General features: G+C 37.3%; 2 protein-coding genes across 4 annotated transcripts; one reads left to right on the top strand and one right to left on the bottom strand.

The window, feature by feature from the left end:
• Window positions 1–258: 258 nt before the first annotated feature.
• On the top strand, window positions 259–23,747 carry LOC147499300 (piezo-type mechanosensitive ion channel component). Of its 2 annotated transcripts, XM_086561129.1 has the most exons (22): window positions 259–755; window positions 1,289–1,369; window positions 1,753–1,912; window positions 2,042–2,199; window positions 4,921–5,077; window positions 5,175–5,361; window positions 5,452–5,567; window positions 6,813–6,897; window positions 7,966–8,181; window positions 8,283–8,460; window positions 9,546–9,674; window positions 10,530–10,703; window positions 10,843–11,079; window positions 11,446–12,996; window positions 14,123–15,975; window positions 16,096–16,623; window positions 18,057–18,452; window positions 19,795–19,953; window positions 21,083–21,580; window positions 21,719–21,860; window positions 21,946–22,090; window positions 23,150–23,747. In XM_086561129.1, exons 1-22 carry the CDS (start codon window positions 707–709, stop codon window positions 23,283–23,285), a joined length of 7,335 nt encoding a protein of 2,444 aa, XP_086417255.1. In that variant the 5' UTR covers window positions 259–706; the 3' UTR covers window positions 23,286–23,747. The 2 variants fall into 2 exon arrangements, with proteins under 2 accessions (XP_086417255.1, XP_086417254.1); XM_086561128.1 differs by having other exon boundaries at window positions 260–755; window positions 14,123–16,623.
• A 1,675-nt stretch (window positions 23,748–25,422) lies between these two features.
• LOC147499299 (methyl-CpG-binding domain-containing protein 4-like) lies at window positions 25,423–26,728 on the bottom strand. Of its 2 annotated transcripts, none has more exons than XM_086561130.1 (2): window positions 26,587–26,728; window positions 25,423–26,151 (listed from the first exon to the last, which is right to left on the bottom strand). In XM_086561130.1, exons 1-2 carry the CDS (start codon window positions 26,599–26,601, stop codon window positions 25,657–25,659), a joined length of 510 nt encoding a protein of 169 aa, XP_086417256.1. In that variant the 5' UTR covers window positions 26,602–26,728; the 3' UTR covers window positions 25,423–25,656. The 2 variants fall into 2 exon arrangements, with proteins under 2 accessions (XP_086417256.1, XP_086417258.1); XM_086561132.1 differs by lacking the exon at window positions 26,587–26,728 and adding an exon at window positions 26,424–26,567.
• Window positions 26,729–27,318: the final 590 nt, after the last annotated feature.

The following is a 27,318-nucleotide window of genomic DNA, read 5'->3' as shown; positions in this document are numbered from 1 at the left end:
TGAGGTGCAATCTTAATATTCCACCATCAAATTCAACAATCTTAATATGGAATTGAAATTCTCAGTACCTTTAGGTGCAAATTAAGTAATCTCAACCAATTTAGATATGAATTAAGTAATCTCATAGTTCCATAATTCATAAACAATTTGGTCGATATTGAATTCCACTGTATAGTTTTTGTCCATTAACAGAAAAATGCATGTTTTATACAATCATCTTACTCATGCCATGCAAAATCAAATCAATAACAATTATTTTTGACAGCTCCATACGGAATTGATTTACCAACGAAGGGAGTCGGCACAAAGATTAGTTGAGTCTTTTCGCGAGAATGATCGCTGTCACTCTCTGAGTGGGACCCTCAAGTTCAATATATATAATGACAAAACTACCCTTTCAAGCCAAAGTCCAAAACAAACCAGATTCGTTCAAGTTCAAGCGTGAAGCGCGGTACATCCTCAAATCTTAAAAAAAAAAAAAACAAGTTGTTTTTATCTCTGCCACTTAATTCTTAATATCATTTCAATCTCAACTGAATTCTCTGCATTTTGGTAATTAAAGAGAAGATTTTTACGTTAAGTTAGAATACCCAGTGAGGAAATTTTGTATTGGTGTCAAGGTAAGGCTACTGTTCTAGAAACATATTTTGTGGTTGTATTGAGGATACCAATGAAGGGCAAGTGGTTGTATTGAGGAAGAAGGGCCATGGGAAGGTTCCTTGGCGGGTTCGTATTACCTTTGCTGCTTTTAGCAGGTATGTTTCAGTTTTAGTTTGTTGAAATGTTTAAGTTCATTTGTTTCTTTTACATGATGTTCAGTTGTTTGAAACTTGGAGATGAGTAGTTGAAAGTTTGGACTGGGTTTTATTTAGTATGTGGTTGGGAGCTGAGCTTGTAAAGGAAATTTTTGTAGATTCCGTTACTGGATATCTCAATCATACAGTAATAATTTTGATTGGTTTAATGAAACATGGGAAGTGATAAGCAACCAATTCCTTGCTAGTAAAGTGAGGCATTTCATGAGATTGTGAACTTTATCAAGGCGCGTGTTTCATTAATTAGATAGTTATAGACTTTTAGTCAGGTGTAGTTTTGGATGGGGGCTTTTTTCGTTTGTTCATCGTAAGGAAATAACACCACTGCCAATGACTACCTGTATTTTTATTTTCGAGATAGAGTTCGCATCTGAGTGGTGATTTCGTACAAGCATTTATGCAAATTGCTTCCAGTAACTTCCTTGATATTTTATCTGTCAAAATTGGATGATGTTTTCTCCCCTTTCTTGCAGCTGCTTTACTTAACTTGGGTTTGATCCCCCTTGTTGATTTGCTGATTTTCCTTGTCATTCAACATACTGATCCAAAAATAGGTAGTTTTCTTTTCTTACAGGTTGTGTACAACATTCTGTATATTACCCTTTGTTTATTTATTTATATCAGCATCATCAGCAGCAAATTCCATGAAAACCATACCATAAATACACTTGTAGATGAGTTACTTTAGTATTCATTAGACGTAGTAGATTACTGGTGACCCCACTTTTAAGAAAATTTGGATGATAGAACTCTTTCTAGAGTAGCCTGTTAATCTATGTTGCGACTTACCAAATCCTTAGCCTGATTAGTTTATTACTTTTCATATTTCCTACAACCTTTCCCCCTGTGCTCATACTATGCCTCCTTCATACTCTTTGATTTTCAGTATTAGCAATTTATTAAGGTTTAACTGTATTCTGTGAATGCTAATTATCAGGGTTTCGTTTTTGGAGACGATATCTGGTGTCGTGGTCTATTATCATATTTTCCGTACTTGCCATCCTGTCGAATGTAACATTTCAAATCATTTGGGTTGTCAAGGGGGCACAGTGGAGTATAGAGGATGCTTGGTGGGCAAGACTTTTTGGATTTGTGTGGTAAAATCTGATGTTTGCATTTGTTGAGTTTTAATTAACTTTTTGGATTTATTTACATTTAGTTTCATTAACTTAATACTTAGAAGGTTTTTTATTCTTGCCTCCATATTAACATGAATACTTTTGCAGCATCCAGCCTTATAGTTGTCCGTCTATAATTGCTTTCTTGGTTGTGCAACTACTAGTGGCATCTGTTGCTTTTATTGATGTCAATTGGAATAAATTCGGCCTGGTTCGGTTGCATGCTTCCTTTTGGCAACGGCTTTCTTCATCCGCTGAACATCTAGGTTTGTCTTTATGTAGTTGCATACTTCTATTCTCTGTTGTTTGTCTTTGTATTTTCATTTCAATCTCTCTACAGAGTTGTTCCTTAGTTTCATACTTTCTTAAGATGTGACTAAGTTAATAGTAACAGGAAGACGTAAGTCAACAGAATTCCAGAAGAATCTTTCTCAAAATTTGAATGAGCAATGTCCCACATGAATAATGCAGCATGAACAGTGGCGGACCCAGAAGATTTCCCAGAACTGGAAATATAAATGAAGTATTTGAGCGTTTATTGTTGAAAAAGAAAATAAACAGGTTTATAATATGCTAAATTTGTTGTCTAAAGGTAGCACCTGTAGCAAGAGAATATCATTAAGGCTTATGACTTTCTTGCTCCTCTTCTAGGATAACATATATTTGTAACATATTCTAATAAGTGACGGTATTCAACAGAACTCTCAACCCCTCCTGGGTGTGAACATCATCAGATGGAAATGATTACTGTTATTGTTACTGGTAAACAATGACACTTTACAGCTGTTGTAGTACCAAATTGGAACTTAGAGCTTACCTTACCTTCTCTGGGAATTGATATTTGGTAGTATACGTTGGGATGTTAGTATATGCTCACATGGGATAGTGAGAACGCTCTTCCCCAGTGAGTTTCGGCTTTCCCCGGAGAGAGATGTGAGTGATCAGATTCATACCCGACCCGGTGAGTGATTGCCCATTTTGGTTTTTTGCATAATTAAAGAGATATGGATCTTGAAATAGAAGTTCTTTCTGCGGGGGCCTTTGAATCCAACTTTAAATTCATTTATTTCTGCCTCTTGTTCCGGGAGGAAAGCAAGAAATCAAACAACTTCTGATCAGGCAGTAGTGGACGTCGAGGATAAAGCTCCCGGGGCTTCAAAGATAGATAGTGGGGAATAAAGCGATGTGGCATTTCAGTTCCTCTCCGGGACCAATCAATGCTTCTTAGGTTGGGCGCTTCAAATAAGAATATCCTCCCTTCGTCGAGGGGTGCTTGTGGGGGGAATTGGTCATTCATGCGATGATGGAATTGAATTAAAGCCTTGCGTTACAATATAGTTCCTGGGGCTGCTCCACTCATTACCTATTGGCTTTGAGTCTCCAGCTCCTAAAGTTTAAAATGGTGTCACAGCAGGCTACTATATTTGTCCCAAATGGATCGTTTACTCCATGCCACCCAGGTATGCTGTCCATGTGCTAGGCTCAAGTAACGCCACGTGCGAGGGGTGTGTGTTGAGATGTTAGTATAGGCCCACATGGGATAACTAAAGCCTTGCATTATGTTATCGTTTCTGGGGCTGCTCCACTCATCACCAATTGGCTTTGAGTTGGGTGCTCCTAAAGTTTTAGAGTAAAAACAAAGTAGAAGAAGAAAAGACGGGAGCTCTTTCAAACGATATTTGATACTTATTAGGCCAGAATATCTTCCAGTGAGCAGTACTATTTGTTGCCAGTGATGTTTCCAGATTAAGTCCAAATGCTTCAAGAAGAAGGGACTTTCCCAGGTGGGCACACTAATTATAGCTTATGAAAATGGATGTACTGACATGGTTTGGTTTAGAGTAGCAGACATGTCTGTAATCAGAAGTAATTGGAGAAGGGGAATTGGAGTCCCAATTAGTTGAATGGTCCATGGCAACATTTTCAGAAGAAGAAGTTGGAAATGGAGCTGTGGTTTCCCGTGAAACGACACACTGTCAACCAAACAGGTATATGAGTTGTGCTCATGATCTAGTAAGGGTTCTGCGGGGAAATTATTTTATATTTCTAGAGTTGGAGTACAAGAGGAAAGGCCTCACTGTGGATTATTCTCTATGTCTAAGAAGTACTGTTTGATTGGGCAGCTTGAAATTCAGCATTTAGGTGGCTGAAGTTTCAACACTTTGTATGCAATTGGATGGTGTTATATTGTAACTTGTGAGATATTTGTCACTTGTTATGGGTTTCTTTTTGGGTCTGTATGGCTTACTTAGTGCCTTGCGAAGGGAGAAAAGGTGAGATGAGAAAGGATGAGTGGCCTAAGGGGTGCCAACCTAGTTAGGATGTTTTTTCTTTGATCAGTAAAAGTTGAAATGTATTAAAATATTGTAGTCTAAAAAGACAATACTAGGATGAGATATTCTATTATACAAGGTAAAAGCAAACAACCATTGAAAAAAGAAAAACACCCAGCCCAAAAGCTATCTTGCTTGCCAGAATCTCGCCTCATATACTACCAATCAAAGAGTCCCATCTAATTTTTTTTTTTACCAAATGGAGTATTCTATCCCTCTACTCTTCCCATATCTTCGAGCAATCAGCCCTTTGAATGCAAGGATAATCTCCTCCAAAGATAGCGATCGATCCTCAAATTGTCTTTTCTTCCTCTGTAGCCAGATCCCCCAGGGCCCCACATGATCGCAGGAGCTCCTGTTGCTGTTCTTATTGTGGAGTCCAAGGAGGTGAGGGTAGAATGTTCCAAAACTCAGTTCCTTCAGAAGAATGAACTCTTAGGACCCAGGATCTCAGTTATTACTTCACCAATCAGATGGCCACCGAGCCAAATTGCATTTGTTTCATTGATCATGCCAGTTGCACTAGTTTAGTAATAGTTGAGTTGTACATATATTGAGTCTTTGGACATTGATTTTCATGCTTCAAGCATTTCATTTATTAAGATTTCAAAATTTTAACTAGTTTCAACATTTACATTGTTCCCCATGCGCTAGGCTCTCATTTCAGGGTTGCGTTTTGCTTATTGTTACCCGCTGTTCAGCTGGTTGCTGGAATCAGCCATCCCTCTTGGATTTCTTTGCCGTTCTTTATTTGTAGCTGCATAAGCCTAGTATATTGGTCTCTAACAAGCAATTATTTGGGCCTCTTCCGGTAAGTGCTTGTAAAGTGGAATCTCATTATTTTTAATTTGTTTTGATTTATTGTTAATCCATTCAAATGGCTTATGTCTCTTACCATGTTTTTGAAGGTGGTGGAGGCCTCTTCTGATATATGCTGGATGTAATATTGTCTTGCTTTACATGTTCCAACTCCCTATAAGGCTCCCAAAGATGTTTCAAACGGCGTCAGACTTCATTGGGCTCTACAAATTATCTTCAACAACAGAGTGGCCAGAAATCTCCTCTGCTATCTCTCTTCTGATTTTCTACTTCATGGTATCACACTTGTGTTATAGTAATACACTTATTGTTACTGTTACTGCTGGCGTCTGTAGTCACATTTCCCAATATCTATCCTCTTAATAGTTATCAAGCATCCGATGTGATCTGGAGGAAATGGGTTTTATAATGTCAATGCAAGAAAGTAGCTTGACTGAGCAACTTCTTCCATCAAAGCACTCCTTTTTTATTCGTGAATCAAGGTAGGTAGCTTGTAGATGTCTGCAGTATGGTTTTCCGTTGAAATTTTGTTATCTAGAAAATACAAACTGATGAAATACATACAATTCATAAATCTGTTGGTTCTTACGCATGCATGGCATCATAGGGTGTATAGGCAAATAATATTTATTAATATATAAAATTCACTTTGTATTTTTAATAATGATAATAAAGATTGCAATGTGTTTGGTCCAAGTAGCAACGAGCTACTCAACCAATTTCACATTCTCACAGTACCCTTTACAAAAATGTGCTCATCTCACTATCCCATCCCAATTGCACCTGAAATCAACAAACCTTACACTCTTAAACAATGATGAGTACATGCCCAATCAAATAGAAGCTCCTTGATCTCCTCTACTAGCTTATGCGTACCCATATCTTTTTGTTCAAATGTTCTCATGTTTCTTTCTTTCCATATAACCATTTGCATTTGTTAGAGAGATGACCGGCAATGATACTCTTCCCCAATGCCTCCTTAATATTAGATGGTGACACTCAAGTAACATTGAAAGATGTTATTTATTAATACAATTGAGGAGCTTGTTTATTAACATACAGACTTCTTAAAGATATGTTCTGATTTAAATTCATATGATCAATAATAATTCAATATATGCAATCAGGATTAGTCATTGCTAAAACATTTTATTTGTTAAATGCGTGATAATTTTTTTTGGCTATATCCAAATTCTAAAATGATGCCAAGTGGGTTTTAATAATATCTTTTGAGGTCTTTCATTTTATTGCTTTTACTTTTGCAATTTCTTGATTTTTTTGTCACCGTCCTAGCTGTTACTGCAAGGTTTTTTAATTGGGCTTCAAATAAGCAAGGGTTATTATCAATTTTGGAGGAGTTCACAGTCACAGTAACTTTTCTGCAGAGATTCGGACAGAGAACAATAGGACCTCGAATATAGCTACTTTGTAGTTTCAGTATGTTGTATTGTTGTGTGGCTTGCTTTGTGTTTATGGGTTGTAAAGTGTGTGCCTCCTTTAGGTGGATATATGTGTTTTCCATCTTTTGCAGTTGATTAAGCTTATTCTACTGGAGGCATAATTTTCACTTGTAGTTGTCTAGTTATAAATACAAATTCCTTGGTAGCATTGAAAGTTAGACCGTCGAATACATCCTTAACAGTTTAACCAAACACTTAGGATCTATTTTTTTTTTTTTTTTTTTGGCATTTTGGCTTGAAGTTTAGTGATTTTTGTATGCTCTGCAGATCTGGTGTAAGGCATGCAAATGTTTTACTAAGAGGAGCAGTTTTCCGAACATTCAGTATCAACTTTTTCACATATGGTTTTCCGGTATGTTGTTCGTATATGTTTTTCTCATAAGCACTGTCAGCTGTATCCATGAATGTTTGTGTGCATACCTTTTCAATCCCTACGAATAGCCAAAGGACCATGGGTCTAATATAGGGCAAGTACTTGCCTGAAAATACATAGGGGGTGTGCCGAAAAGTAATGAAAGAATGAATTTTACTAATTATTTCACTCTTTTTAATGATGACGACGTCCTAATTGCATACAACTCTACCTTGTAAGTGTTGGTTGTTCTTTCTACTTCAAATCATGGGTGATACCTAGTACGATTATGGACCATATCTACGAACAAAACTCTTGTACTTAGCAAAGAGAAAAAAAAGGCACAAGACTCTTGTGCCTTCTCTCATTAAAGGCAGGCATTTCATACTTGTTTATTTTGTTATCCTTCAAGAAACGTAAGGCCATTTGAAGGGGTAGAAAGCAGTGTACACATGGTTGTTATTGATACAAAGGGCTTCTGGGTTATTCAGCTTCCTTAACCAAGGAGCTGTTGGGTACTAGAGTCAAGTTCCATTTTATCAATGAGACGCTTGATTGAATTTGTATTGCATATAAGTTTTGAGACCTTTGCTTGAACATTTGTGTTGGGGTTTGCTTCTTTTCTTGTTCCTTATTTTAATTTAGGTTACCTCAACTCACGTTGTTGTAAATTTGTTTTGGTGATAAATTTCTTTCATCAATTCGAAAACGAAAAGGATATTTTTGGAAGAGGAAAGATCCTAAATGTTCTTCAGAAGCACCTGACTTACCCTTGTTTATTTACTTTGATACTGTAATTCTATTTGCATTTACAACATTCACAATTTTCATTCTTTCAATAAGGAAATGGGGTAGGAAGCCTTTACCAGAGTTTTGGACCTGGTAGATGCTGAAACGAACCACACGCTGTCTTGTTCTTTGTGGGATCATGTATCAGTATCAGTGTATCTTATCTGCGCTCTTGCTGTCAATCCATGTTTTTGCATATGTTATATTTGTTATTGGGATTTGGGACCACCTCCATAAATTTTTGCTCATTCGTAAAAAATTCAGTGGTGAACATGACAGGTTTTATTGCTGGCCCTTTCATTTTGGAGTTTCAATTTCACGAGTTTATGTGCGTTTGGATTACTTGTGTATGTTGGCTATGTTCTATACGCCTTCCCATCCTTGTTTCACTTGCACCGGTTAAACGGGTTGCTCCTTGTCTTCATTCTCTTTTGGACTGCTAGTACATATGTCTTTAACGTGGCATTCACATTCTTGAATAAGAAACTGGGGAAGGTATATATTAAAAAAAAAGTATTTCTCTATCCCAATAATTATAGTTCATTTCTCAATTTTGAAAGAGATTTTTGATTATTTCCTGTCAAATACTATTGCAGGACATGGAGATCTGGGAAACGGTTGGATTCTGGCATTATCCTATTCCTGGTGTCTATTTATTTGCACAATTTTGTCTTGGATTTCTGGTTGCTGTGGGTAATCTGGTGAACAACTCAGTTTTCTTGTATTTGTCGGGCGAGGGAGGGCATTCTTCTTTCGATGATTGTACTGTAGAAGGTGAGGACTTGTATATCAGATAGGGTGATGTTATTTAGAGATTTTAATCTTGGGAACTTTCTAGCTGGTTGGGAGGACACAATATGTAGCCTGTTGCACATTATATTGGTACTTTTCTCAGGAGGTGACCCATACCTCTTGTTTGAGTTGGGATGGCAAATGATGGGCTAAGAAGTGTCAACCTAGCTGGGATGTCTTAGTTCTCTGTAGATGCCAGCCCTCTCTACAAGCACATAATATTAGCTTAATGCTTTTAATTGACCAACATTTTTTTTTTTCTTTATTTTTTAATTGTTTGTTTTGTTCAATTTTTCATTTGAGTGTCAAATTAAAGCTTCCACAGTTTTCCTTGTCCACTTCTATTCTAGGGTTCTCATGTATTTTGAGTTGGGGAAGAGTTGCACGTATGAGTGAGGGGAGAGGGTGGGTTCTTCTGATAGAACCATAAATATGGCCATTTTTTAATTTGCTGATCACAAGGGCTTGCCATAATTCTGTTTCTACGGAGACATTGAGAGCACATGCCTAAAAATTGCAACGACCAGACATGATATCTGTTTCAAAAGTAACTTAATAAAAAAGATGAGAAGAATAGCTAATTATTGAAACAGATATCTGCCTGTTCCACGTATTGGTTAACTATTGCGTTGGTACTTGGTCCTAATTACATACATACCCAAAAAAATAAATACGTATATATGCGTGATTTTCTATCTAGGAATTATTTTTTCTGATTTCCTGACATTTGACTCGTGAGAAAGAGGACAGTGGAGTAAAAAATCACTGTAGGTTTCTCGGTATTCTCTTGTCCTGCCATAGTTATCCATTCAGCTTTCTATATTGAACAAACTGATTAAGTTCTGTGGGCTGCTGTTTCAAGTTTTTTTTCTGTTCTCATCTGATCTTCTCTAGTATTGAAATAGTCGATCATCACTCGGAATAAAATTGTGGACAAGCATTTTCATAAGTTCTTTGTCTTTTATTAGCTTATCTTTTTAGTTGTTCTATTTTTATATTGTAATTACTTTCTTCAGCTCTTTTAGTTCTTTCTTTTTTTAGGTTTATCCTTGTTTTTACTACTGCAGATAAAGAAGAGACGAAGGTATTGATTGTTGCGACCTTAGCATGGGGGCTTCGTAAATGCTCTCGTGCTATCACTCTGGCACTCTTATTCCTTCTTGCCATGAAGCCTGGGTTTATCCATGCTGTATATAGTATGTTTATAAAACCTTAATTTCTTTATCTTTTATTTTCTATTATTTTCAAGTTAGTAGTTAAACTTTTGCTTGTTTTGGTTTTCATTGTATGTGATACCCTGGGTGAGTTTAGTCCCACATTTGCCAAGAAGCCGTCTTGGATCCTGGATATATTGGATTGTTTACCACTTACTAATGTTGAGACCTTTTGCGTTAAAACCCCACATGGGTAGGCTTTGGACTTGGGCCTTTGGGTGAAGTAAGTGGGGACAATATCGACATGTGGTGAGTGATGGGGCGTTATAAATGGTATTAGAGCCGAGGACGGCTCAATCTTCGGGTGGTGGGATTGTGATACCCTTGGGGCCGGTGGCTGGGAGGGAGGGAGGGGATGATGGAAAGGCGCCTAGCCATGTGATGGGTGACGATTGCGACATGATGTGATTCCACTTCGCTTAGGCGGCTGTCCAAAGATCCTGGTTATGAGTAATTATTCTCCAAATCCTAATCTTGAGGCCTTTTCAAACACAATTGGCTGAGGGGTTAGTGAAAACTCCACAGTTAAGCGTGCTCGGGCGAGAGTAGTTTCAGGATGGGTGACATCCTAGAAAATCCCGTCTGGATAAAATCCCACACTGCGGGAGGTCTGCAGTGGTTAAGTGGAGACAGTATCGGCGTGTTAAGATGGGGTGGATCGTTATATTGTACCAGTCATTTAAAATCTGCCAAAAGGACTCCCTTTATATATATATATATAATTGGTGTTTTGAATTGTAGTAATTTAACTTATTAGTACTCATGACTTCGTTATCGTATCTGACACAAGTTTACAACTATTTACTGATTGGTGCCAAATTCTTCTTTATGCTTCAGTGGTCTTCTTTCTGATGTTTCTATTGAGCCACTCCATAAACAAAAATGGTCGTCGGTCCTTGATTCTTCTGTGCGAGATACATTTTGCTCTGCTATACATCCTTCGTCTTGATTTAGTATCTAAGTTTCTTGAGGAAAAAGGGTCTTTGACCATGGGAATTCTGTCAAAGTTAGGTAAGCAAGTGTACACTACTCTGCCAATATGTTTTACTATTGGAATCTAATAAACACACATATATTTAGAATCTGCTAAGATTTTCCTGATCTGCTAATTTTAAGTGTTGATATTGTTTCAGTTTGACATCTGATGCAGGTGTTCTAGATTGTGCTAGTTCCTGGGATTTCTTGCGGATTGCTGTGCTTATGTGCTTTTCTGCAATTCATAACCATGGGATTGAAATGCTCTTCTCATTCTCAGCAATTGTGCAGCACACGCCCTGCCCTCCAGTTGGTTTTAGCATCTTGAAAGCGGGTTTGAACAAATCAGTTATATTGTCAGTTTATGCATCCCCAACAGCTAGACAGAGCCAGTTTGATAACTTTTCACATGGTATGGCTACATCCTGCACTGAATACGTTTGCTATCTGAGTTAATTGTAGCACGTGACACTTGTGCAGGGGCCAGGGCCCACCGTTCAGTGAGCTCCCCTTGGAAATTACTTCAGAGAAAGAATTGCATAATTTCAAACATTTTGTATAGGTGTATGAAATGATGTGTACACCCAAGAGGTGTCACACTGAACGATGGGTTTAAATCTCCTGCATATGAACTGTGTCTCAAATCTTCCAAAATGGTTATTCTTGTGCTTGTTGGACTTAAGGTTATGACAGTTAACCTTAATGTATAGACACAACACTATGCCAAGTTTACTTGAAGCTTAGGTATTTTGCTAACTTTTTGAGATTTTCCTTTCAGAGAGAAGGATAGCGACATTTCTCAACACAATAGGGCAGAAGTTTTTATCGGTTTATCGGGCGTGTGGAACTTATATTGCATTCTTGACCATTCTCATAGCGGTGTACTTGGTGACACCTAACTATGTATCATTTGGTTACCTTTTTTTGCTGCTCTTCTGGATCATTGGGAGACAACTTGTAGAGAAGACAAAGAGACGATTATGGTATCCCCTAAAAGTCTATGCTATTATAGTGTTTATATTCATCTATAGCTTGAGTATTTTCCCCAGCTTTGAGGCATGGTTGTCTGGGGTGATAAAACTTTATCCAGACTTCGGGTATAATCCAGAAGCATCATTCTTGAAAAATGTTTGGGAATCTTTAGCTGTTCTGATTGTCATGCAACTTTATAGCTATGAAAGGAGAGAAAGCAAAAGAAACAAGTTGGATGGTCCTTGTCCATCGGAAAATGGAATATTTGGGTTTCTCAGACGATTTTTAATTTGGCACAGTGAGAAGATATTATCTCTTACTGTATTTTATGCGTCTTTGTCCCCAATCAGTGCGTTTGGGTGTGTATATCTCGTGGGCTTGATAATCTGTTCAGTTTTACCTAAAGCTTCACGGTTACCATCTAAATCTTTTCTAGTTTATACAGGGCTCTTGGTGACAGCTGAGTATCTTTACCAGATGTGGGGTATACAGGCCAAGATGTTTCCTGGTCAAAAGCATGCTGATTTGTCCCTCTTTCTGGGTTTCAGCTCATTTAAGCCGGGGTTTTGGGGTCTTGAAGCAGGGTTGAGGGGAGAAATTTTGGTGATAGTTGCGTGCACCCTCCAATACAATGTCTTCCATTGGTTGGAAAAGATGCCGAGTGCTCTTTTAAATTCAGGAGAAGGTGAAGAGCCTTGCCAGTTGTTTGTCTCAGCAGAAGATACCCCATTTGGTATTTCCTCTTGTACCGAGGAAAGTAAACCTTCAACAGACACCAATTTCTCATCCATAAGAAGAAAGGGTGTTATGAGCAACTCTTGGCCATCTTTCATCTCTGGTCTATCTCAAGAACCAGATCCTATTTCTACTAAGCTGGGAGGCTCAGAGAATACTGGCACCAGGAGATCTTCTTTTGCCTATATATGGGGAAGTTCTAGAGAGAGTCACAGATGGAATAAGAAGCGAATTCTTTCTTTGAAAAAGGAGAGGTTTGAAATGCAGAAGACAACTCTGAAAGTATATGTGAAGTTTTGGATTGAAAATGTGTTCAACCTTTATGGACTTGAGATTACCATGATTGGTTTACTTCTAGCCAGCTTTGCCCTTTTGAACGCAATCTCTATGCTTTATATTGCATGCCTTGCAGCGTGTATTCTTTTGAATCGGCGTCTTATACGAAAATTTTGGCCGATTATTGTCTTCTCTTTTGCATCTATCCTTACTCTTGAGTACTTCGTAATATGGAAGGATTTGGCCCCTTGGAGTCAACATATCCCCAGTGAGAATACAGTGCACTGCCATGCCTGCTGGAAAAGCTCGAGTCTTTATTTCAACTATTGCAAAGACTGTTGGCTAGGTATAACTCCTAACTGATTCTGGATTCCCGCATATACTTCTCCAATTGCTAAACTTTCTGGAACCAATTTAATAAGGCTGTGTCTGAAACAGAAAGTCAAAAAAATAAAAAAATAAAAAAGAAAAAAGAAAAAGAAAGGAAAGTGAAGAAAATCTTGAGCTATTAATCAGACTAATGAGTTTCTGAATACATTAAAGAGCACCTTTGATCATACTCGATACTTGTTTAACTTTGAAGATGTCAGGAATTTTCAGCTTGCTTTAGAATCATCTAACTACTTTAAAGAGGATGGTTCGGTGAACAGTGGCATTTCCCTATAATACCCCTATGCAGCTTCTATTATTACAATTATTATTAAAAGGTAGATGTAATAAGATATGTTATGGAAAGGTAAGACTGGCATTTGACTGGTAAAATTTAGACGCTTCTCTCTTGATTTAGCACATTGCCCCTATGTTATCAACAAATTACGAAACTGCCATCTAACTATTTTAATTTACAAAACAGCTCCTATACTTTACTTATATTATAGAACAGTCCATCCCTATATTTTACGATAAAATATATAGCAGACCCTATATTTTGTCTAAATTACAAAAAATCCCCTATACTGTAAGTTAGGATTTTTTTTTTTTACAATGAGCACAAAATAAGGATGTAACGGCGCATCGGCGCCGTGCCGGAATGCTAGTTATTAAAAGGTAGATATGTAATAAGATATGTTATGGAAGGGTAAGACTGGCATTTGACCGGTAAAATATAGACGCTTCTCTCTTGATTTAGTACATTGCCCCTATGTTATCAACAAATTACGAAACTGCCATCTAACTATTTTAATTTACAAAACAGCTCCTATACTTTACTTATATTATCGAACAGTCCATCCCTATATTTTATGATCAAATATATAGCAGATTCTATATTTTGTCTAAATTACAAAAAAGCCCCTGTACTGTAAGTTAGGAAACCTTTTTTTTTTTTTTTTTTAATGAGCACCAAATAAGGATGTAACAGCGCATCAGTGCCGTGCCGGAATGCTAGTAATAGTAAAACAGGTTTTATACTTTTATACCTGAAGACATTATGTTTTCTCTTCTGGTAAATAAAAAATTTATCTTTCTTATAGGAATGGTAGTTGATGATTACCGGATGCTAGGCAGCTATTACATAGTTTTCATGCTAGCATGCTTTAAACTCCGTGCTGACCGCTTGGCCAGTTTCTCTGGTTCTAAGACGTACCGCCAAATGATATCTCAACGGAAGAATTCATCAGTTTGGAGAGATCTCTCATTCGAAACTAAAAGCCTGTGGACAGTTTTCGATTATCTCAGGCTTTATTGTTACTGTCATTTATTGGATATTGTGCTTGCTTCAATTTTGATTACTGGAACACTCGAGTATGACATTTTACACCTTGGCTATCTTGGTTTTGCTCTCGTATTTTTTCGAATGAGACTTGAAATCTTAAAGAAGAAGAACGAGATTTTCAAGTTTTTGCGCATGTATAATTTTGCTCTGATTGTTCTTTCTCTAGTCTATCAATCTCCTTTTCTTGGGAGCTTCAGTGAAGGGAGTTGTGATAAGATGGGTTACATATATGAGATGATTGGATTTTATAAATATGATTATGGTTTTCGGATTACTTCAAGATCTGCACTGGTTGAGATCATTATATTTATGCTAGTGTCACTGCAATCATACATGTTTGCCTCCCAAGAATTTGATTATGTGTGTAGATATCTCGAAGCAGAACAAATTGGTGCTATAGTACGTGAAGAAGAAAAAAAAGCTGCCTGGAAGACTGCACAGTTGCTGCATATTCGTAAATCCGAAGAGCAAAAGCTCCAACGTAACTTGCAAGTGGAGAAGATGAAAGCTGAGATGCTCAACTTACAGGTTCAGCTTCATAGCATGAACTCCTCTGTAAAATTTGAGAACGCTTCACCTGAAGGTGAAGGCCTCAGACAGAGAAAATTATCTTCTCTAAAGTTTAATAGAGATACTAGCCCCAGTAATGAGGAAAGTGTTCTCAGGAAGCAGGAACAGAGTAACAGTATGGAATTTTTATTTCCTTTTGAAATGCATGATTCTCCTACAAGTACCAAGAGTGAAAGTCCATCTACACCGGAATCTTCCAGACCTTCTGTCGAGTCTCCACTTTGTGAGATCACTGAGCTAGAAGAAAAAACATATAATATTCCATCTGTGGGAAAGAGAGAGAAAGAAAAAAGACAAGCGAAGGAAAACCCACTAGTTTCAGCAGTACAGCTGATTGGTGATGGTGTATCTCAAGTACAATCTCTTGGAAATAAAGCAGTGACAAACCTTGTGAGCTTCTTGAACATAGCCCGTGAAGAATCAGATACAAATGAGCAATCATCCCTAGAGGATGGTGTATATGATGAAATTGAGAGCCAAAGAATGAGGTATGAGCGTTTGGATCGTTCAACTTCTCTGATTTCTGGTAGTGGAACTACAACATCTCATGCCGCTAGCCTGCAGATTGGAAGAATATTTCGTTACATTTGGAACCAGATGCGATCAAATAATGATGTTGTGTGTTACTGCTGCTTTATTCTTGTCTTCCTCTGGAACTTTAGCTTGCTTTCTATGGTGTATCTTGTGGCTCTTTTCTTGTACGCACTGTGTGTAAATCCTGGCCCAAATTACATCTTCTGGACTATTATGCTAATCTATACGGAGGTCTGTATCTTGCTCCAGTATCTTTATCAGATTATCATCCAACACTGTGGTTTGAGCATTCAATGGAACCTAGTGCGTGAATTAGGTTTCCCGGCTGAGAAAATTAGGTCTGCATTTGTCGTCAGCATGCTGCCTCTCTTTTTGGTATATTTATTTACTCTCCTTCAGAGCTCCATAACTGCAAAAGATGCTGAATGGGTATCCATTTCAGAGTTCAAAATATTCAAGAGAAGAATTCTAGAACAGGATGAGGTTCTCGTGAGTTTTAGTTGGAAGGTAAGGGTACAGCGCCTTCTCTCACTTGTAATGAGTTTCTTGAGAATGATATTCAGAAGCTTCTCTAGATACTGGAAATCATTGACACAGGGAGCAGAATCTCCTCCTTATTTTGTGCAGCTCTCAATGGAAGTGAATGCATGGCCGGAGGATGGCATTCAGCCAGAAAGAATTGAGTCAGGAATAAACAACTTACTGAATATTGTACATACTGAAAGATGCAATGAAAAGAACCCTAGTTTGTGTCACTCAATGAGTCAGATTCGCATTCAGAGTATCGAAAGAAGTCAAGAAAGTCCAAATCTAGCCCTCACTGTTCTGGAGGTGGTATATGCTTCCCCTTTGACACAATGTCCACCAAAAGAATGGTATATGTCACTAAATCCGGCTGCTGACGTAGCAAAGGAGATTTTAAAAGGACAACGTGATGGGATAGCTGAAGAGATAGGGTTTCCATACCAAATAATCTCTGTGATTGGTGGTGGAAAAAGAGAACTTGATCTGTATGCTTATATATTTGGTGCAGATTTGGCTGTTTTCTTTTTGGTAGCCATTTTCTACCAATCTATCATAAAAAATAGCAGCCAACTTCTTGAGGTTTATCAACTTGAGGATCAATTTCCAAAGGAGTTTGTATTTATACTGATGGTGAGTTTTTTCCAATTCCATGCTTTACATTTTTACCCTACTATTAATATTGCTGATGCACCGCCTTTCGAAGAGTGCAAATGAGAATAGTATTTCTTTCTAGTGTCCATAGAAGTATAGTAAAGTTTTCCCATGACTGCCGAGGTGCACTATTTTCTGGCGTTCTAATTTAATTATTAACCTTGGTTATTCTTCCAAGGCGCTCTGGTTCACCTGATGTCCCCATTTTAAAAGTGACCCGGTTTCTTTTTGAGTCAAGTCCTGATTGGTTGAATCAAGTAACCTGTCTGTGGAAGATTTCTAAGAACCAATTGTTTGTACATAGAGGCCTAAAATGTGATTTGAGCATTAAGGTGTTGGCGATGCCTTTCAAATGAATAGTGAAACTAAACTAAATATATAATAGAATAAACAAGATAAGGGTTAGTTTTAATTTGTAGGAGAACAGATACACAGAGGTTGAGCAACCCTAAAGGATATGAAAGGCTCAGACAAGTCAAAAACTGCTGTGTGGAAATGATGGTGAGTTTGTAAATCATGTCCTTTTTTGGTGCATTTTTTCTTGGAAAATATGGTCTGCTTTTCTTCTAGAGTCTGGAATGACTTGGGTATGCCCGGGCCGGGTATTGGATTTGTTTAAGGGTTGGGGTTATGGTCCATTCTCTTCTTCAGGAAATCGTCTGTGGAGCTTATTACCTTTTGCGATCATGTGGGGCATTTGGCTGGAGTGAAACCGTCGTCACTTTGATGACATCTCAGTTTCGTTTAAGAAGACGATTCTATCGATAAAAGCCTTATTATATCAGTGGTCTAAAGTCTTCAAAGAGTTTAGAGGATGTTTCTTTGAGTCTTTTGTAGCTAGGTGAGATCGTCTTATGTTCTTAGACATGGGGTGATGGTGGAGTTCTTGATTCTTTCTTGTAATATAGGCCTTCTCAGCCTACTCCTTTATTAATGATATTTCACTTAACCGAGCAAAAAAAAAAAAACTGCTGAACAAAAGAGAGAAATTTAGGAAGCTGATCAATTTTTTTTTTTGCTCTAGTTTACAAGATCCACCAATTTTTTCTTTTGCCGTATATTACACCTTGAGTTAGTTTCAGTATGAGGCCCCCAAAAATACCTAAAGCATATCAATAGTGGAAGAACCCACGAGATACACAACTTATTCACTGTGCTTTTGCAAGGCATGTAACAAACGTTTAAACATTTCTAATACTTGTGTCAGACAATCTTTTATAACAACCATATGTTAATGATCATAGTCTTAACCCTTAGCTACTTTTAGGTACGGGCAGTGATCGGAATCTACTTACTTTTCTCAAAATTGTACACCATGTAATTTTTTTGTGTAGATTCATGAGGATCCAGTAAGGGGAGGGTGAGAAGTATCTTCCAGTACGTTCCTAAGCTCTTAGTTTTGTATCGTGCAGGCACTCTTCTTCTTGATTGTTCTTGATCGCATTATCTATCTCTGTTCATTCGCCACTGGGAAAGTCATATTCTATATCTTCAGTCTTGTCCTATTTACTTATTCGGTTACAGTGTATGCGTGGAACAACAAATCTTCAGGTCGACATGGCGGAGGATTAGCACTCCGCGCTATCTATCTCACAAAGGCAGTTTCTTTGGCACTTCAAGGAATACAAATTCGGTACGGAATTCCTCATCAAAGTACGTTGTATCAGCAATTTTTGACTAGGGAGGTTTCACAAGTCAACTATCTGGGCTTTCGACTTTATCGTGCTCTGCCATTTCTGTATGAACTGCGATGTGTACTTGACTGGTCATGCACAACTACATCGCTGACAATGTACGACTGGCTCAAGGTAGAGATTTTTCATCCTGTAGTCAATTTTGTATTCTTTTCACCAATTACAATAATTGTTTATAGTAAGATTATATTTAAACTATTGACCAAGAGACGAAGGAGAAAATCTGGACTTGAAGGAATATACTGCTCTTAAGTTTCTGCCTTCTCTCACACATCTTTATATAGGAAAGTAGTAGGGTTTACCGTTTACATCATACTATCATAGAAGCTTATCTTGTGTTCAAGGAACAGGATTCTTAACTCTGCTGCTGTTACTACCATCATTCTTTTGTCTGTTAGTGTTATTTTCATATATCAAGTCATAAAAAATCTTAGCCATTATTTACAAAGATCAGTGTAATTGTTATTTGTTGTTTTTAGTGGATGTGCTAGAATCAAGCCTGTGAGTATCTGCGTAGTTGTTGTTAGGGGTTGACCCACACTGAAATGACTGTAACTGAGGTCTTCCGGTTCGAGTTACACTAAACTACCAGAATTGTGGACGGCTCCACACCTGAGACAATATTTACCAAAGTTTCATCAATTAATGGGTTTATTGAAAAAGGGTGACGTGTCAGTGTTTACCCCCTTTAGATGGTTATAATTTGCAAGGTGGTGTCTAAAGTAGATTAATGTTCATATTCTTCGAAAGACATAGTCACATAGAGGTTTCAGTATCTTTTTTGAGAGTTGTAGTTTGAAGAATATGGTTGCCTTCCATTCCTTTTTGGGTGGCGCTCTTTACTTGGACAGCTTTCTAAGGCATATTCACAAGTTTCAAGGTTATCTTTTTGCTAGATTACTTGGTTTAATTTTTAGATTGTTTCATTTGTTAAGAACGTTGACTCCTTGATGCCCATTTGTTAAGAACGTTTGATTGTGACTTGTAACTTAAATTTTGATGCCTCTTCATTGAGTCAACGTTAATCTTGTGAGACACACTGTAATCCCTTCTTTTGCCTTCTGACATACTTGGTTTTGTGTGGCTCTACATATTTTTCTTTGGGTGCTTTCTGCATAATTTTGGGTTGTTTGGTTTCTTTGTTGGTTCTTGTCTTTTTGTTTTTTTCTTTCTTTGTTCTTTATTGCATCTTCAGCCATGTTGGTTGGTTTCCTGGAGATTATTTTCTCATGGAAGTATCTTTGCAAAATGAATTTTATCATGTGATGATAATTTACGAGATTCCATATTGTTTATGACATGGTTAGATAGCTTGTAGCTCGTGTCATTTTTTCCAATAATTTATGAAACTTGTGATGCATTCATTGCCCTCTCCTAGATATTTCATCTTATTGAAACTGATTTGGTGTTAAAGTGCAAGTGTGATTCATGGTCTGACCTTTATCTTCGTTTTTAGTTGGAAGACATTTACTCAAGTTTGTATCTTGTCAAATGTGATGCGGTCTTAAATAGAGCTACGCATCAACAAGGACAAAAGCAAACAAAAATGACAAAGTTCTGCAGCGGGATTTGTCTATTCTTTGTGTTGATCTGTGTTATTTGGGCCCCTATGTTGGTAAGATATTTCACGTTTCATATCTTATTCTATGTAGTCTTTAAAGCTTTTTCTTTTAATTGATAAATAACAAGGTACTATATAAAAGGAGTCAGTTAAATAAGGATGAGATTTTTTGGGGATTCTTTTGGGTGTTTCTGGTTTTCCTTTCTTAGCTTTAGGGGTGTTGTAGCAATGATGGGGTGGGGTATTGGTCTTGAAGAATTAGCATCTGGCTAATAATTCAAATATTGATGTAATCCTTTGATTTTGTTAATATTTTTAATTTGTACGTACATAAAAAAAAAGTTAAATCAGGATGATTATCAAAAAAAGAACACTAGCAAGTTGAAAAACTGGAGACTGCATTTTTTTTCTTGTTGATGGTCATAGAACTAATGTGAGCTTTCATTAGCCATGGTTTTACCAGCGCTTAGTGTAAACGTGTCACTTCCCCTCCCTGTGCATGCACCTCTAGTTATAAATTTTATTTACTGATCGAAAACCAAAATTTCATGTTAATTGCAATTTGTCTCGAGTTTTTCACACTAAATATTACCTTCTTTTTTTACACAAGTAATTGTGAAATGGAATGGATAGATTCCCTCAATCTCCACTCCATGATTATCCATAAGCCTCTGTAGTTTGGATCCATGAAATGTAGTATTTCGTAGGAATCACGTAGAACTTGTTCATACCAAGTAAGGGTATTAGGACCAGACTTTGTTACCTGTATTAGTAATTATTTGCTTTTGCTCGATAACAAAAAGGATATCATTCTAATATAGAGCCAGTGTGGTGGAGTAAGTAACACTGCAAGCTTAATTCCAACATTGGTACGTTCAAAGAAAAATTAGATTCCCCCATATGTCACCAAACTGAAGACCCCTCAGTATCTTTCTTTGGATGTACCATGTCATTAGGTTTGCAGTCAACTTAAAGTCAGCGGTTTTGGTTAGGTTTTTCTTATCGGAATTAGGACCAAACGCTAATTTTCAATAATTTTAGGGCCAAAAGCAATATTCTTTACAAATTTAGGGAGCAAAACTAAAAAAGCCTTACTGTGTTTCTTGTCATTCACATCGGTGCATAGTTCTTGCTTGCAGTTATATAGGATGTATTTCAGTATTTCTCCTTGTTTCTTTTATAGATGTACAGCAGTGGTAATCCAACTAACATTGCTAACCCAATAAAAGAGGCGGCTGTCCAGATTGATATTAAAACTACTGGTGGAAGGCTGACTTTGTACCAGACCACACTGTGCAAAGAGATTCAATGGGAGGACATTAAGATTGGAGCTGATCTGGATCCGCACAAATATTTGGATGTATATAATGTGAAAGATATCCAATTGATATGTTGCCAATCAGATGCAAGCACCATGTGGCTAGTTCCCACTGTTGTTCAGACCAGATTCACCCAGTCCCTAGATGAGAACATGGAAATTATTTTTTCTTGGGTATTTACCAGGGAAAGACCAAGAGGGAAGGAAGTTGTAACATACAACACTGTCCCAGATCCACCACCAATACCATCCGATGTTCAGAATGTGCTCAATGGTTCTACAAACAGTTTCAGAATGCATGGTGTTTATCGGAGATACTTTAGGCTTACAGGGTCTGGCGATGTACGATTTATTGAACAAGCGGTATGTCACTCTTGACATTCATTTCTCTTCAATTACATACACGAGTCTCTCTCTCTCTCTCTCTTCCCCTCTTGCTTTCAATCTTATTACATTTATCTACAATTGTAGCCCAGACAGTACTAATAACTAAGTATACAGGTAGAGGAGGTGAGTGGTAATCTTGTTTTGAATCGTGGGAGTCAAGACTGGTGGTCCTTCCATGATATGAGTGCATCAGATGTAGGTGGTTGTGGAGGACTGACAGGACCAATAGCCATCATTGTAACGGAGGAAACACCACGTAAGTGTTTTTGTTTTGATTTTTTTTGTTTTTTGATTATTTGCTTTGTGTTCTCATTCCACTCTATCTTTCCATACCTCTTCAGAGGGTATTCTAGGTGAAACTCTTAGCAAGTTCAGCATCTGGAGTCTCTATATTTCCTTTGTGCTAGCAGTCGGTCGATTTATCAGACTTCAGTGTTCGGACCTGAGAATGAGAATACCCTTTGAAAACCTTCCTTCTTGTGATAGGTAAGTGACCCCCCTTTGTTTTCATGCATGCAACTATTGATTATTTAATACACTTGCAATGTTTACACTATCTGAGAAACTTCTTTTGTTGATCGGTAAAATGTGTTGTGTATCTATATAATTGTAAAGCTTCGTAATCTCCCACTCAGTTACAACAAAGGAAAAGACAAATACAAGAGCGGTACTAGAAAAAGCTACAACTGAGAAAAAAGTAAAACAAAAGGCTGTGATCATGCATGGCTGAGCAAGGAATACCTTCTGAACATAAAGTCCCAAAATGATATATCTGTCGACTCCTCCCAAAGCTTTGGCCATAGAAAGACGAATCCCTTGATCTTTACAATCACCTGTGCCATAGTCGTTGCACATCCATCAAAGGTCTCCTGTCCCTCTCCAGCCACAAAGCCTACATGATAGCAACATGTAAGATGCTCCATAGTCTACATCCCTTTGGGGAGTGGACCCTAAGAACCCAAGAACTCAACATATCTTTCACTACACCCCAGAGTGACTCACAAAATGACTCCAGATTTCCCAAGAAAAAGGACAATGAGAGTATGCTGCTCCAGACTCCCTATCAGCCATACACAAGGAGCAAAAATTCATAGTTATATTTTCTTTCTCCTAATGAGGTTATCTATGGTTAAAATCTTACTATGGGTTGGATACCAAATGAAAAAAAGAGACGGAACAAAGGAATCTTTGCTGACTAAATATAATTGCTACGAAAGTCTACTCAATCCCTGGGAAACTGGATCCCTACATTCCCTGATTTGGGTCTAAAACTCCTCATTACACCTGATGATGTAACTATAGTATGGATACACAGTGAGAAAGGTACCAGAAACACTTGAAACATATATTGAGTGGAACTTGCAATATAATGCAGCTGTTTGTGATGAAATATGTGATGACAGATATGCGTCGATCATACACTTAAGTATCTGAGACGGATATGCCTTCTTCATGTGTTTCTTCTCCTTAGGTTTCAGATTCTATACGTGTTTTACTGTTGCAGTTCCATGTCTGTTTATTTGCTTAAAACTTGATTTCTTGTAGGTTGATAGCAATTTGCGAGGACATTTATGCTGCAAGAGCAGAGGGCGAGCTTGAAGTTGAAGAGGTTCTGTACTGGACCTTGGTGAAGATTTACAGATCACCACACATGCTTCTCGAGTACACAAAACCTGATTAGATTTCAAAGGAGACTTCAAAGGAGTTCTTGTGGTATATTGACACTAACATAGTTGGATTCCAAACCACTGACACATCTGTCGGTGAGCTCCCTCAAATGATGTAGTTTCATACAGGGGAAATTTATTCGGATATATGGGAAATTTTCAAGTCTTGACTTGGTGCTGGGGGAGAAAAAGAGAGGAGGCGGCGGAGGATGGAAGGGAAGGGGCAGAATGGAGCTGGGAAAAGACGGTCTAAGATGGTTTTCATGAGGGTTCTGTTACCCTTTTAAGTGTCAGAGCTCCGAGGGTAACTTTGTTGTGCGCACCGTCTCTTTTTTATGGATGGGTGAGCACCATTGTACCATTTTTGTGTAATACAAAGTGTTGATATAAACATCTTATAAATATGTTAACCTGTAACCATATTGTTGTAAACGAACACATTCCAGAAATGTTAAACAAAAGTATTTCTTGGATCACCCTTATTATTTGTGTGTGTGTGTGTTTTGTTTGTTTGTTTGTTTGTTTAGGACTTCGGAGAAATATTATAGATGACTTGAGAAATACTGCAATAATCAGGCTAACGAGCGTCTGCACAAAACTGAGACACTGTATAAATCCCTCAGGTTGCCTCATCATTTGTTACCACCGACCCTATGGGCCAATGAGTACGGTGGTTAAGGAGGAAGCTCACTCCGAGTAATACGAAAGTTGGTAGGCTCAACACCTCAACACAGTTACAAATCAGCTCCTCTTGCTGTCCCCTTGGGCATCATGTACTTGCTCTAATTATGGTAGCGGGTAACCTCTTTAAATCTGCGACGTTTTCTTTACAGTAGAAGTGTAAGTAGGACTCCAGCCAATACAATTGTGCCTTGATGTCAAATTGTATTATGTTCTGAGATAGGCCACCCCCTTGAAAATGGCGTCATTTCGGTTATTATTCCATAACAACTTACGGAGTAGAATATGAGAAACAATTTGTTTGAGACAGTGCCAAGACCACCTGTCCTAGGCGTTGGTGACAGGAGAGTTTGCAACTGGAGTCGGTGATTGCATCCATTTTCCCCAATCTTCTTGTACTATCTATTTTCATGTTTTTTGAATAAACTGGTAGGGGTCAGCCAAACCACTCTCTTGTAATGCACTAAATGTACATTCGGGAGTGTTTACGGGAAAAAAGAAAACGCACGTCACCCTTATTAATTTCTTATGTTCATATAACAAGCAACCTTGTTCAGACTCCTTGCCGGGTAATTGTTACCTGTATACAGTCTGCCCTGCTTGCTTAGAAGTCAGGCAAAATGTTTTTCCACTACAAGGAAAAAAGAGAAGAACAAGCAAAAACCCCTTTTCAGACTTAAATTCTTCCACTCGTAAAGTCATTTTTGTATTTAACCAAACGTCTTACATTTCTTTTGGAACAACTTTACTAACTCTGTGTCTTGTTGTGTTGTAAAAGGAATCCTAGCATGAACTAAATGATGACTAATCAAAACTTATGCTGTAAGATGGAAGAGATTACACTGGTGGCCAGTTTTATACAGTTACACCATCTTCTTCTTTTACCGCGGTTTAAATTGGCGTGATATTGCAAAAAAGAAAATGTACAGAGAAAAACAGAAAATCGGAAAAAGAATACGTAATATACGCCCTTATCACTGTGCTTGGTGTGATGCAATACTGCAGTCCGCAGGCCCTAGAAAAGAGACTATGAAGTCATGAGCAGATGAGACCGCCAGGTTTAACTAAGTAGACACACCTTGCAGGGTTTGTAAGGATGTCAAAATGACCTTCCATCTGACACACACCTTGCAGAGTTCATACATCTGAAATTTCTAACAAAACGAAGCAGGACTATAAACCTTGAAGATATGGCACCTCACTAACTTTTGATGAGAAACACAAAGTCAATCAGTTGGAAGGTCAAAGCCCTATCATAGAAGTATACAACCTTAACCAAAAACAGTGTTGGTAAGTTCAAGGTCACTGGTCTAGTTACAGAATTTATTATCTCCTAAGCTAGCTCCCTAAACTTATATATTCTGGATTTGATATCAGTAGTCGAGGTCCAGTTAATTTCCTTAATAATGAAATGCTTTAGATTTCAAACCTTTCGGGTGTAAGATTAGCATGTAGAGAGTCACTGAATGGTTTGCTTGAACATCACTTCAATAATAGAAACTAAAACAAGTGAATACAAGTTTACAACAGGTGGAAAGTATAAAATCACAACAGCAAGTACTAAATACTGCATACCTCCCAATACTAACATTCACCATGGCAGTTTCACATAAAACTCCCTCTACTAAATCTGAAGAAAAAGAGACTCCAATATGACTACCGGAATGATTCTGCACAGAATCTCCAATCATTTCCCATCAAGTTTCACTCATCCTCAATCTTTGTCACCTTCATTTTCTTACGACTACTTCCAGCCTCTGCAGGAAGTGTGTCTTCCATTATCTTTGGGGTTGCGAAATTGAAATCAGAAACAGTAATGCCAGCTTCTTTGTATTTTGGATTTTCTTCCAAAAACTTCTCTACTTCAGCAGGGGCTCTGACTTTCTTATTCCCATTTGGTACTGTGTAAAAGGTATCCATTCGAGAGAAATCCTTCCTAACTGACACGCCTCGCTTGAAACCATCTGGGGTAACCGGGATGTTAGGTTTATCAACAACCCATGTCCTAGTGTTATCATATTCTAAATCTTCAGGATCCTCACAAGAAGTATCAGACTTTTTCTCGCAGATAAAAGGATCCTCTATGAACCTATGTCTGATGATCTCGTATTCTTCTTGTGTTGGAATAACCCTCCATTTGAAGCACTTCTCACACTGTACTGCATATACACTGTTCGTGAATCTGGCTGCGCGTGAATTCTGCCATCAACAAAGTGAAGTTGTAACAATCTGGCAAGTCGTAGAAAATATCTTATTAAAAAAAAAAAAAAAAAAACTCATTCGAACAGACAGTAAGAAGTAAGAACATCATTACACAAGTTTGTTTTAAACATTAGGATGTGACAGATCTAAAAAGGTCACAGTTTGCACTCTATAACAAATTCATGTACATACATATTTCCTTTCCCCAGAATCATTCAAACATATATAAAAAGGTGGTACATAGAAAGAATCTTTGGGCAAATACCAACCATAGATGTAATTCCAAACAACCAAATGATGAAAACATGAATCTAAACAACACCCCCACTCCATATTCACATTTATACGAAAAAATAAAACAACCCCATCTCTAAAAATGCTTAAAATAACATGAAAAGCAATGTTACATTCTGTATAGAGAAAGAAGCTTACATCATCTTGCTTCATTTTTGCCGTCTTCTTTTGTGACTTTTAAGGAAGCAGCTAGTTTCTCCTTCTTTATATTGATGTTAATTTTTTTTTTTTTTCTGAAAAAGTTATTACAATTTACTACCGTTGTAAAAACTCTGACCATGTGTGAAAAATGTAAATATATGATGTAATAATAATAATAATAATAATAATATAATTGTAATTCATCACGCCATTATTTTTTTTTTCCAATTTTGCCCCTTATTATTATTTTGTTTTTTTTGGGGGATTATAAAATCTAAAAATAAAATAAAATAGGGTTGTTAACAGTGTTAGTTATCTAAGAAGACTTTACCGGTAAGCATAGTATAAAATATCAGGATATGACAAAATATCGATCCCTGATTTATGGATATGTATCGTGGATATATCTCCCTTTTTGGAGATATTTGACATTGTTTTATGCAAATATTGTGGATATATCTAAAATATTGATAAATATCATGGATATTGTGGATATTTCTTGATATATCATGATATATAATTTATATTTATTTGAAATATAATGGTAAATATTAAATATACAAAATATCCACAAATATCGCAATATATCTTAAAATATCAATAATATCGTTGAAATATCACTGATATTTATAATTGTAAATATCTCTAAACATTTCTCGATATTTACTTATCCTTTGTTGAAATATAGATATATATCGTGATATATTGCGATATTTTGTACCATGCCTG

Source organism: Coptis chinensis, chromosome 5, assembly GCF_015680905.1.
Source record: "Coptis chinensis isolate HL-2020 chromosome 5, ASM1568090v1, whole genome shotgun sequence".
NCBI classification, from domain to species: domain Eukaryota; kingdom Viridiplantae; phylum Streptophyta; class Magnoliopsida; order Ranunculales; family Ranunculaceae; genus Coptis; species Coptis chinensis.
The sequence above is the reverse complement of the archived record's forward strand: the minus strand, read 5'-3'. Positions and strand labels throughout refer to the sequence as shown.

Bases quoted from the DNA above. Each gene is read 5' to 3' on its own strand.
- LOC147499300 (XM_086561128.1), top strand. From the start codon at position 707: ATGGGAAGGTTCCTTGGCGGGTTCGTATTACCTTTGCTGCTTTTAGCA. The intron at 5,078-5,174 runs GTAAGTGCTTGT...ATGTTTTTGAAG, and splicing joins AATTATTTGGGCCTCTTCCG to GTGGTGGAGGCCTCTTCTGA. The intron at 12,997-14,122 runs GTATAACTCCTA...TCTTTCTTATAG, and splicing joins TTGCAAAGACTGTTGGCTAG to GAATGGTAGTTGATGATTAC.